Below are 12,431 nucleotides of genomic sequence, written 5' to 3'. Positions count from 1 at the left end.
TGGAGATTTATGGTTTTGTTTAGAACTTAAGGTTTTCTTTTAAGGAAACCTGTAGGGAGGTGGGTGCCATTTTTGTTTGAATCTGCTTTTCTCCTGGTTATGGGTAGTTAGGGAGACAGGGAAATTTATTTGTTATTTATTTACTCTTAGTTTTAACCATAACTTACCTAAACATTGAAACAGAGTTAGAAACCTTGTTGATTGTTTTGTTGGCCTTTGCCCCCTCCTGAAGTTTGTTTCCTCTTATCATTTTTTCTTTTGATTCAATAAATACTTTTTCTAAGTTTACTAGTTTTGGGATTTGTGTTACTGGGACTAGAGATAAGAAGGACCTGTGCTCTCTCTCTCTCTCTCTCCAAAACTTTGTTACTGCTATGCCTAGTTCCCCTAGACTTTAAAGAAAAATAAAGCTAGCACGTAACATTCGCGATACATCGCGTAGAACATCAGATAACCAAGGGGCAGAAGAGGTGTTCGAGGCTGGCCTGGAAGATAAGGGGCAAAAAGTGTCTAAACATGATGTAAGAGTGGAGCAAAAAGTATCAGTAGCACTGTTAGCATCCAAAGATGCAAACAGTTTAGGGGAAGGAAGTGAATATGAAACCATTGTAGATAGCCGGGAGGGGGAGGGTGTGTGTGAGCGTAGGTTACGTCGAAAGATGACATGTGGAGGGGTAAGTGATGTGTCAGGGACCATGTTGAGGTTAAGAGTGAGAGGAAGTGATCCGACGTGTGCAGTGGAGTAACCAGAACATGATCAGTAGAGCAGTTTCGTGTATAAATAAGGTCCAGTTGGTTGCCTGATTTGTGAGTAGCAGTAGTTGACACTCGGTTGAGATCAAAAGAGGCAAGCAGAGTGTGGAAAAACAGCAGACAGAGGTTTATCTAGGTGGAGGTTGAAGTTTCCAAGCATAACTAGGGGAGTACTATCATCACAAAAGGTTGAAAGCAACACATCTAATTCATCCAAAAAGTTACCCAGTGGTCCTGAGGGTCGATAGACAACTACAAAATTTATTTGAAGAGGGTAGGTAACAGTAACTGAATGAGATTCAAAGGAGCTGTTGATACCCAAAGATGGTAAAGGATTAAATTTCCAATCATTAGAGATGAGCAGACCAGTACCTCCACCTCTTCCAGTCAAACGGGGGGAGTGGAAAAATGAGAAATTATTGGAGAGTGCTGCAGGTGTAGCAGTGTCCTCAGGTTTGATCCAGGTCTCTGTCAGGGCCATGAGATTAAGTTTGAATGACTAATAATAGAAGTAATGAAATCTGCTTTGTTTACAGCAGACTGGAAATTCCAGAGACCAATAGGAAAAGAAAGTAGTGTATTAGCAGACATAGGCAAAGTGTGCAGGTTGTTAAGATTGCGCTGGCTACATTGTGTGATGTGTGGTTTGAGAGTGGTAGTGATAGTAGGGATCTGGAAACACATAGTGAGAATTGGTTATAGAAAAACTGAAACAGAAATGAAACAAGGAGAAGGAAAAATAAAAAAAATAATCAAAACATAAAAATCTAAAAAGTAAAATCAAAACTATTTTATTTTACTTAAATATAAATACAGTAGAACACACAAAAACGAAAAAACAAGCAAAAAAACTGCAATAAGCAGATATGAATGGTGGGTGTGTGTTTGTGTGTGTGTATGTGAATGAGTGCTTGTTCCACATTGTATTTGTGCTTTTGTATATATATATATATATATATATATATATATATATATAAATGGCATATTTGATGTTGATGATATGAATATAAATGTTAAAATGTCACAAAATCTTATTTCATATTTATAAGGTGAGGGGAACCATTTTTTTAATGAAGTAAAAGTTGATTGTGTCGTCTTGACCTCAGGCACAGACTGAAGGTTAAACAGCTCAGTCTGTGTCACAGCACACAAATCCAGCTCACTGAGAATCATCACCACCAGAGAGACTCGAACCACTGCTGAATCCAGCTGCCGAAGGGAACATGTGCTGCTCTTCAGTGTTTGTAGTGTTAATAAACTACTCTGGGTCTGATCTGTTTTCTCAGAGCTGGAGAGAGAAAAGCAGCACATTACAATCCACGAGAAGAAACACTTTAGAGACGCAGGTGTAGTGTGTGTGAAGACTTTCTGTTTGACCAAGCTGGAGTTGATGCTAATCGTTTAAAAATGCTTTAAAACTGTTTTAGAATTAATTTTCTACAAGTGAGTCACAGATAGTAGAAACATTTACAGTAACAAACCAATTTTATCATTAATAACTTAATGATTTTATTTCTAGAATGTAATTGCATGCAGGAAACGACTGAAAGAAAGATGAGAAACTAACAAAGAATAGCCTTTAGATCGGGTTCAGAGCAGTTGTGCTTACTGTGCAGTTCTCGTAAAGCAGCTCTTCTCCATCAGTTCAGAGCACTTGTGCAAAATTATCACCTATAGATTGTGAATAGATCAAAAGTTGTTACCAATATTCAGTTCTGACACGTTTCCCACAGTGTGAAGCAGCTCTTCTCCATCACACACTGACATTGTGTCAGTATAGCAGCTTTAGCATGATTTAAACAGATCAGAGGAAGTGAACACACACAGGAAGAGCTGAGAGTATTTATAGAAAGAGTTGAGATCATATAATGAAGAGGAAGACTGACAGAAAGAGAAGATGGCTGATAAGTGTCACTTGTGTCTGCTGGGACTGATCTTTCTCTCTTCACTTCTCACAGGTAAAGACATCTGTGTTTTCTCTTCAAGACAGTTAGTGAATTAATCTGAGAAAGAGTTCATCTGAACATGATCAGTTTATTATTGTGTTACAAACAGAACATACTGGATTATTCCTGAACGCACTAAATCTAGACGCTTTCACACTCAAACATCTGATGCTGAATTATCTTCATGTTAAGAGTGTCTGTGGCGAGTGGGGCGGGGCCGAGAGGCGTGGGAACGAGGAGTGAGGCCAGGTGTAGTGATTGGAGATGAGCTACACCTGCGCCCCACTGCCGGTATCGAGTCCCACGGAGGAGATGGAAGGATATAAAACTGGAGCGACTATAGTGAAGGACGAGAGAGGACCAGGCCTGGGCCATATTTTATGTTTTGGTTTTTATTTATGCGCACCAGTCGTCCGTGAGGGGCTGGTGCGCTGTTTTGTGTTTATTTTGAATTATTAAAATGTTATTGGATTGTCCGCCGGTTCCCGCCTCCTTCTTCCGGATGATTAGGAAGTTTTTATCTTTACAGTGTGTTTGTGATTCAAACAGCTCTCTGATCAAGAAAAACATTATTCTGGAGATTGTGTTTGCATTAAACTTCTGTCTTATTTGCCCCTTTATCATTTATTTCTGTTGTTATTCCTGTACTGCTGTAGATTAGGGGATGTAAATAGTTTATTCTGGAGAGTGTGTTGTTTGGATCAAGTGAAGAAAAAATTATCTTCAGATTTTTATGCTGCTATGTTTCATATCATAATTTATTAATATATCATGTAATAATCACTCATATGTTCTTGTGTTTCAGGTCTCAGTGAAGTGGATCATGTGTTCATCAGTTCTGGTGAAGATGTCCGTCTGCCCTGTAATAATGCTCTTCCTGACTGTAAATCAACACACTGGATCTATAACAGATTCAGTCGTTCACCATCAGTTGAACTGTTTGCTGGAGGGAGAAAGAAGACAGACACAGAGAGACATGAGAGACTGAGTCTGGAGTCTGACTGCTCTCTGAACATCAAGAGCGTCACAGAAGAAGATTGTGGACTTTACATCTGCCAACAATATGTGAATAATCAACGACAGGGAACTGATGCTGGTGTTTATCTGCATGTTCTTCATGGTAATTTAATGATTATATGGTCAATTTAAAAAAGTAATTTCTTCATTTAATCTCTCAGGATGTTTGTAAAGTGTGTGATGTGTGTGTCATTTTGTGTTTTAGTCTCTTCATCTGAGATCAGTGCAGGTCTCTCTCTGACTCTCTTCTGTCAGTTGTATTCATATGCTCAAGTCTCTTGTGATGCTTGGATCCGTTCTGAGGGAAATGATCTGTTCTGGGTGAATCAGTCTGGTGTTAAACTGACAAACTCAGACTCCAGATATCAGATTTCAGCTCCAGGTCACTGTATCATCTCTCTGACTACAACAATCCTGAATGAAGATCACAACAGAGAGTGGAGATGTGTAGTTACTCAGAGAGATCAAGTCCAGACCTCAGTCTCGTACACTGTCAAGATCTCAGGTGAGAAAACAATCTCATGATCAGATGTAGAAGAGTCTTAGATGTGATAATATAATGATAGATAATGTTAGAGTCATCTTGTGTTAAGTGACTGAAATATGATCGTCATGTTCTATGATGAATCTGAACTAACATCATCTTTACAGATCAAGCTGATTTAACGACAGCAGTCACAAACTCTCAGCATCGCTCAACTACAAACACAGATGACACTGAAGGTACAGAATCAGTGACTCTCACATCAGTACTTCACATTGTGTTATATTAAAGGTATCTTGTGTGTTAACTAAAATATGATCGTCATGTTCTATGATGAATCTGAGCTAATGTCATCTTTACAGATCAAACTAAAAGAGTAACAGCATTGACTCCAGCAGAAACATCTACACAAGGTACAGTCACAGATTTACTTTCACTGTTGTGAGTTTTATTGAATACTCTTGACAATATTCAATCAGTTAAACTGAAAGAGCAGATTCACAGAAATAAAGAAATGAAAATGAAGAGTTATATGTGTTTTGTAAGTCGAGTCTAATGTTGATTTATTCTGCTGAAGTTTCTCTGGTTTCCATCCATTGTGCTGAAGAGCAGAGCTCATGGTTTGGTTGTTTCTTCATGCAGTGAACACAGATGCAATGATAAACTGTGTTTTATTTATTATTTCACTACATATGATCTGCAGATGATCAGCTGCATGTTTCAACTGAAGTTTGTATGATTCGCTGGTCTTAAATAGCTTTTCTTTTCTGCCTCTATAAAAGTGCATATATAATGTTGCCTTGTTTCTCTAAAGTTGCTCTCTTTCTTGCTTTAAATCCAGCCAAAACCCATGTGTTGCGTGTGAAACACATAAGGCTTTAATTAGTATACATTTATTATGAAATGACTGCATTTCCATGTCAATCCATGTTCATTTTTACCGCGAACAATGCGCTGTCATTTTAATTCAGCGCATGCAGCACAGCAAAAATAGACTCGGTGCGTAAACGATCGCTGCACTGCTCCTGGAACAGACTGACGGACTGCAACCGTGTGCAGTGTGAACGCTGGAATCCGTTAACATAGGTGTGTAAAAAAATATGCAACGCATACGCACTGCAGACGGAGTATGTGTCAAACGGGCAGAAAGGCAGTGTTTGTGAGCTCAGAAACCCTTTCCTCTGCCACTCTTAGCACCTCCTGCTGGAAGAAAATGAACTCGTGGAGTGCCGCCACCAATTCAGTGCAAGGCTGTGGGGAAACACTGCTAGGCTAAAATGAACCCAAATTGAGCTAGGCATTAAACCTACAAATATTGTTCATTTTAAAAATCACGTTTACACACAAATAATAATTATCAAAAGGAAAATGTTTAAAACAACAGAAAAGTCAAAAAGTAACATGTAAGAAGAAATTAATAAAGCATTGAACATGTAAGATCAAATTGTACTTTGTTCAATTTTATATATTGTATAAAAATATACGAAAACACTATTATACAATAAATGTACAATTAGTTAGGATCTTTACCAACTATTCTGGCATGACAGTACACAAATAACACAACATTAACATTGATATTATAACATTTAACAGACACATGTGTGTGTGTGTGTGCGTGTGTGTGTGTGTGTGTGTGTGTGTGTGAAAGAATGTGAGCATGTGTATGAATGACAGAGTGTAAACTCCATTTCTAAACAACACAGAACAAGCATTTAACATTGTTTTTACAAATGAATCACTCACAGTTTGTTTCATAGTCCATGAATACAGATCATGCATTAATGTCAATTTTCATGATCTCTTTAGCATAACTGATGTAGTCATGAAGAAGCTCCATCTGCACAGTATGTGACAACTACATCATCCAGGGCAGCGTCCTCCTTTAAAACCACTGCTGCATCAGTTTAGAGGAAAGTACATTCCCTTCTTTGACCAGCATTCATCCCAGTCAACGCCTGTTCTTCATCAGGGCCTAAAAAGACATTTGAAAAAAGAAAACATTTAATTAAACTCTATCCATTTTCAGATAGAGGTGTTTTCACCTCAGTAAGGACAGGTAAAAATCGGTTTTAAAGTTTCAACACTTTGTGTGGTTGTTTAATGTCTCTGTCTACCGCAGGGCTCTAGAATGCTATCAGTGTTGGGGGTGACGAGTTACAAAGTAACGGATTACAGTAACTATATTACTTTTTTGGGTAACCAAGTACGCATTACACTAATAATATTGGTAACTACACTACTTTACTAGACTATAGTAACACGATTTCCTGCGTTACACATGCCGTGTTTGCCTGTGTGTAAAGTTCTGGGCCTAGTTTCCTGATAACGATTGATCTTAGCTCTTAACCCTCAAAGACCGAGACAGCCGCCTGCGCCTAAAAACAACTGTGTTCTTTAATTTTTGATAACTTTTGAGCCGCTAATTAGGGCTGGGACAACGCGTCGAGGTCATCGATGACGTCGACGCAAATAATACGTTGACACAAAATATGCGCATTGATTCGTCGACCTGTTTTTATTTCTCTAAAAAAACGTTTGCAAAACGTTTACCTTAAGTGCGCTGAATATACGCGATGGCCGGATCAACATTCTGTCCAACGTTATATAACCAATCCAGGGGGTTTTCTGCATTGATCTTTTTTTTTTGGCGGCTGTGAAAGCCTTATTTGATCGGTGAGTGATGGGCCTGACGGCGCGTACGAGAGAGAGCCCCGGCTGCACGCGCACTCGTAGTCTTCAAACAACACGAGCACTTCTTGCTCTCTCTCTCCCTTGTGCATATTAATCAAAATCATTAAACACGATAGAAAAAGGGCGAAACACCAAAGTTTCACGCACGCTCGCGTTCTCACAGTCTTCAAACTACACGAGCGCTGTCTCTCTCTCTCTCTCTCTCTCTCTCTCTCTCTCTCTCTCTCTCTCTCTCTCTCTCTCTCTCTCTCGTGCATATTAACCAAAATCATTAGAAACGATAGAAAAGGGGGGGGGGGGGGACACCAAAGTTTCACGTGGAGCATTCGGAGATTTTTTTCTCTCCATGACAGGCTGCTGGCTCCCACTGTTCATTTGTTTTTTTTATTTTTTTGAAAAGCACTCTCTGTATTAGCTTAAAGCCCTCAAGTTTACATTGGTTACTGTATTATTTCAAGCTCTAAACAATACATTTTTTATTGAATGCTAGACATCAAGTTGTTGTTATTTTCATCTGAAAGAAGAACTTTTTTTCAGTAAACTAGGCCCTATGTGTTCAGTAAGCTTGTTTCAGTAAGCTATGTGTTTTCAAGGCTTCAAGGTTTTATTGAATGCTATCTCTATACAAGTGCAAAGTAATGCATTCTTAGTCAGTCTTTTATTTTGTAATTTTAAGAACAATAAACATATATTGCAATGTTAAGGAATTCATGTTTTTTTTTTATTCAGATATGTAAATCAACATGATTAAATTGTTATTTGTCATTTAATGGGGAGATAATCGAAATCGAATCGGTCTGAAAAAATTAATCGTTAGATTAATCGATGCATCGAAAAAATAGTCGCTAGATTAATCGTTTAAAAAATAATAATTTATCCCAGCCGTACCGCTAATCCAATCTGAATGCTTTAAAAAGTGGCGTAAAGCAGAGATTATCCACGTTTCGGAGATATTTATCTCATTTGGCTATTATTACGTCATCGCATTTTGACAACATTGATTCGTCAGAAGAAACGAGAAGGGTATTCCTATAGGAAGAAACCAATGCTTAGTCCCACCCCCGTGCCCAGATTGGTTCAAACTCTCCCATATTAAACCAATAAGTAGTCTTTTGAACTACTACTTAACATAGCCTATTGCTTTGGAAAACGAACGAAAACAAAGTGAAAGTAAAGTCTGTCGTGAGTGCACAAACACACAATAACACATTTGCATGAGAAAACTCTCCAAAAAAGCACAGAAAACACTCGACAGAGTACTTTGACATAAAACAAATCAAAACAAGGATGAAACAGTGGTACATATCTGATAATGCACTTGGATTTATGTCGATTCTGACACAGATTACAGTCAATGGATCGATCATGTATATTATGTATATTATGTATACTAAGTAAATCATTATATAATTATAAAGTTCATAAAGATAGTTGCACTATTTTTTTCTGTTGTCATGCTGGAATTACACCATAGCTTGGAGCTCATCCATCTTTTTACGTAAAGACTGCACATTCGTTAACAAAATTATAGGGAGAGGAGTTTTAGAAAGAATTAGTTTTTTTTTTCATTTTCTGACGAACACCTCCTTTCCGTCCTCTCTTCCGGAATTTAAATGTAGAGTCCTTTTGTCGCGAGCAATATTGTTTTTGTCCAACAGCAACAGGTGAAAAACTTCCCAAATCAGGATAGCCAAATCCCGCGGGTTGTTTCACGTTGTTAGGCTTGTACCATTGTAAAAGAAACTCCCGGGAATATTGGATTCGTACCGACTCCTGAGGTGATTCAAACACACACAAACTCAGGTGGATCAAAGTCAGTAAAACAATAATCCCCATTTCCTCCATCAAGCCTCTCCTTTTCCAGTTATTCAGTAGGGTATAGAACAAATATCCATTTCCGTCAGTGTTGAAAAAAAAATTAAAATAAATCTCTGGGTTTCAGCATCTACAGAAAAAAACATTATTTTAGTCTTAGTAAAAATAAAGATAACTTGATGTTAGTCTGAAGTTTACCCTCCTTAAACCCGTCTGTCCCTCTCTTCAGAAGAACATCTCCTCCTCCTCACACAGTCTGCGACTCTAACACAAACAGCTTCTGTGTCTTTAACTCTCGGCGCTGGGACAATGACGACACGAGCTCGACAAGTCTGAAATATTACATGTAAAACATACTTTTAACAGTTATCACTTCAACAGCATCAAACATAATTATGCTCGTCTTTACTACACAATGCCGTTTCCTTTAGGAGACTAACGTACATTCAGTTTAACCGCAAAAAAATAAGATAAATTAACATGAGTGTGACCGTAACCATCTATTAACGCCTCAAAAAGTGCAGATAATGTAGAATCTTATGTAAATATGACATAAGACATTCACGAACGTTATATTAAAAGTACCTCTTCCGTTCAGTAACATTAAATGAGGCCGTTAAGTCCTCCGTTTCTGAGGCGAAAACCGCATCTGCCTTTTTTTATATAACGTTAAGCTCCTTTGTTTCTACCTTTCATAAAACCTTCCGCCTTTCATACAACTGGGTAAACAAAACGATTACTTTACGCTTTGGATCTTTACTTAGCATTATGTCTTTCACTCGCTTCTCGCTTCTTTCACGCTGAGAAAATGGCGGCTGCTGGCACTGGAGACGTACGATCTTAACCTTACGTGCGTGCTCTCCTTCACGTCCATGTTCCCAACCCAGCCCCGCTGGATTATAGAAGAGACAAATTTTGAACCCAAAGTTGGATTAAAACAACCCAAAGTCCTTTCCAATGGTCTCAACCCAGCATTTGGGTTGAAAAAACAACCCAGCGTTTTTTTAAGAATGTTGAGTTAACAGAAATGATGTTTCTATTCCAGCACTAGAATTATTCAAGACTCTTGTAGAAACTGATTGTCATCTTCATTAGAGACAGTTTGATCATAACTGTTCTCATGTCATTATTTTTCAGATGTCAGAAGAGAGACTGATGACTCTGTGGTGAGTTTTGTTGATCTATGAGTTATTAATAACCATAAGCTCCACAGAAGACTGACTCTGAAATATCACACTCTTATTACTCACATTAGATCAGCACAAGTTAGTGTATTTCTACTGTTTCTGCTCTAAAGCTCACAGATAGAAAGAAATATAAAGGAAACAATGACACAATCAACATTTCCATTCGTCCTGATCACAGTGAACAATATGATTAATCTTCAGTTATTAATGTTTTTTTTTTTTTTCATATTTGTTTATATTTAACAGTTGCTGTGGTAATTTTCCATAACCTTATGTTTGTGTGATAGATTTTCACTGAACCTGAAGTTTTTACAGATATTTGATTTAAACATTTGCAGTAAAATAATGAGTCTTCACTCGTGTTTTGGTGCAGACAGGTGACGTGACTTATGCTTATTACTGCGTACAATAAATAATATTTCCAAGAAGAACAAGGTGAGCAAACAGTTCTTGATCTTCCTCAACATGACCTGTATTATTTTATTCTTCTAGAAATCTGTCTTGAATTGAGCTCAAACCTCATTCTGTAATAACTGTGGGTTGAAACAGAGACTGTGATGTTGATTCAGGTTCGCTGTGATGATAAAGTGACTTACGCTTCCATCAGAGGAACAAAAGCTGGAGCTCAGGAAAACTGCAGTCAACTTTATGCCTCTGTGAACAAGAACCATCACAAATCAGACACATATGCAAATTCATATGCATTGTTAATCCTTTGATCTTTCATTTAAAAAATCACAAAGATTTATCCTATCATTGTATAATAATATTTAAAATGAGGGGGAAAATATCATTATGAAATAAACTTTTTTTTCTTTCTTTTTTTTAGCTGTAGTATGATTCGCTGTCCAAACAAAAACGCAAAGGGGGTGTCCTCAAATTGATCCACTCTGGGACCCGGTTTAAAAAAACATTGGTTTCACTCTTCCAAAACACAGGATCCCTGAGAAGAAACACCTATCCGATAAAAAAAATTGTGCGTATTCACAGAAACGTGTCTCCGTGTGGATGGAAAAAAGAAAGGAAAAAATAAAAATTTTGGAAACCCTCAATTTTGCTGTTTCCCTCACAAACGTGATTGGATTGTGCAGGCGCCAGATCCGTGTACTTTTTGATAATTTCTTATTTAGAATGCAATAACAAGAAATGGAAAAATGGCTCATTTATTCGTTATTCCGTGAAGTTTAACAAATGGAAAATTTTATTTTGGCTCACTTTCTAATTTTTTTCATTTGAGATTAAAAAATTGTTTTGGTTTCGCACTTGAGCTGAAACACTCCTCTCATCTGATTGGTCGAATTGCTCCGCCTTCAGCGTGGTCTTTTTATTCTTTCAGACAGAATAAGAGTGCAGCACTATAATGTCTGAAACCACCACTCACTGTTAATTAGCATAATATTTGAATCAGATGTAGCTGGGCAAAGTGACCCCTTTAAACTATTTCTAGGTTACAGTATTGTATGAATATTGTCCCACTGATAAATACAGTGCAAATAGTTATTCTAGTCTTCTTTGTTGGGTTTGAGAAAGCCAACATATATTTGAGCATTATTATTATTTATTATGAGAGTGATTTGACACCGACTAGAACTTTAATGTTTAACCAAATTCAGTTCAGATCTTCGTCTGACTCATTGCTGTATAACTGGTCAGACTTTTACCTTCTCAAAAAATCCTAGTGACTTTCATTATATAAGCAATGAAGGCCTTAACACTTAATGTCCACTAGAAAGGGCTTACCTAGTTTTTCAGAGTGCGAACCATGCAACAATATTCCCTTGTCCACTAGAAAGGGCTGTTTACATCAGTTGAAATGACAAATAAATACATGAATTTCATGTGTATTGCCATGAATATCCCATATCTGTGTACAAGAATAAACTTCACACTTCAAGCTTTACAGCTACTTAAAACTTCCTATTCCCATTCCCATCCAAATGTATTTTTAAGATATAGTTTATTAACACTGGTTTATGCATTTAATGTTTTTCCATCTGGAACTTTTGTATTTTTCATGAGCTGTAAATTTTAAGATGTAATAGGTGTTGATAAATCACATGCATTGAATGTAAAGAGCTAATGTTAGGTGTCTCAGTCCTGCTCCTGGAGGGCCAGTGTCCTGTGGAGTTTAGCTACCCCAAATAAACACACCTAAGCTAAGCAAGGATTGGTCTTCAGTATAAAGTTCCCAGTTTCCTTGTGCTCATCGTGAGGTCTTGTGTTTACTATGGTGCACATTTCTGAGCAGTCATATCCTGTTTGATTACCTGTTGCTGATATTCTCTGTTCCCCGTCTTCGATTGTTTCTGCTTGTCTTCTGACTATTGCTATTGATTATTGGACTTTTGTTTAACGACCACGATTCTGCCTGATCCACACTGTTGTGTTTGCTGATCCTGACCCTGATTATTGTTAATAAAGCCTGCTTATGGATCCCACTTCGAGTGACGTCTCGTTACAGTATCGTTGTTGTGTAAATCTTCCCTTAGATGCCAGTTTCTCTTCTTTACTTCTGGTTTCTTTAATAAATAGCTA

At 37.6% G+C, this 12,431-nt stretch overlaps 1 protein-coding gene across 2 annotated transcripts in view; it reads left to right on the top strand.

Annotated features, from left to right (window-relative positions):
• Positions 1-12,431, top strand: part of LOC127952565 (uncharacterized) — a 299,397-nt gene that overhangs the window by 97,521 nt on the left and 189,445 nt on the right. For both annotated transcript variants that reach the window (XM_052551189.1, XM_052551188.1), the window contains exon 5: positions 4,368-4,439. In XM_052551189.1, the coding sequence (XP_052407149.1) occupies positions 4,368-4,439 (72 nt within the window). The remainder of the gene's footprint in view (positions 1-4,367; positions 4,440-12,431) is intronic.

This window comes from Carassius gibelio, chromosome B3, assembly GCF_023724105.1.
Source record: "Carassius gibelio isolate Cgi1373 ecotype wild population from Czech Republic chromosome B3, carGib1.2-hapl.c, whole genome shotgun sequence".
Taxonomy (NCBI): Eukaryota; Metazoa; Chordata; class Actinopteri; order Cypriniformes; family Cyprinidae; genus Carassius; species Carassius gibelio.
Note: the sequence above shows the minus strand (reverse complement) of the source record. Positions and strands in the feature narration are given on the sequence as shown.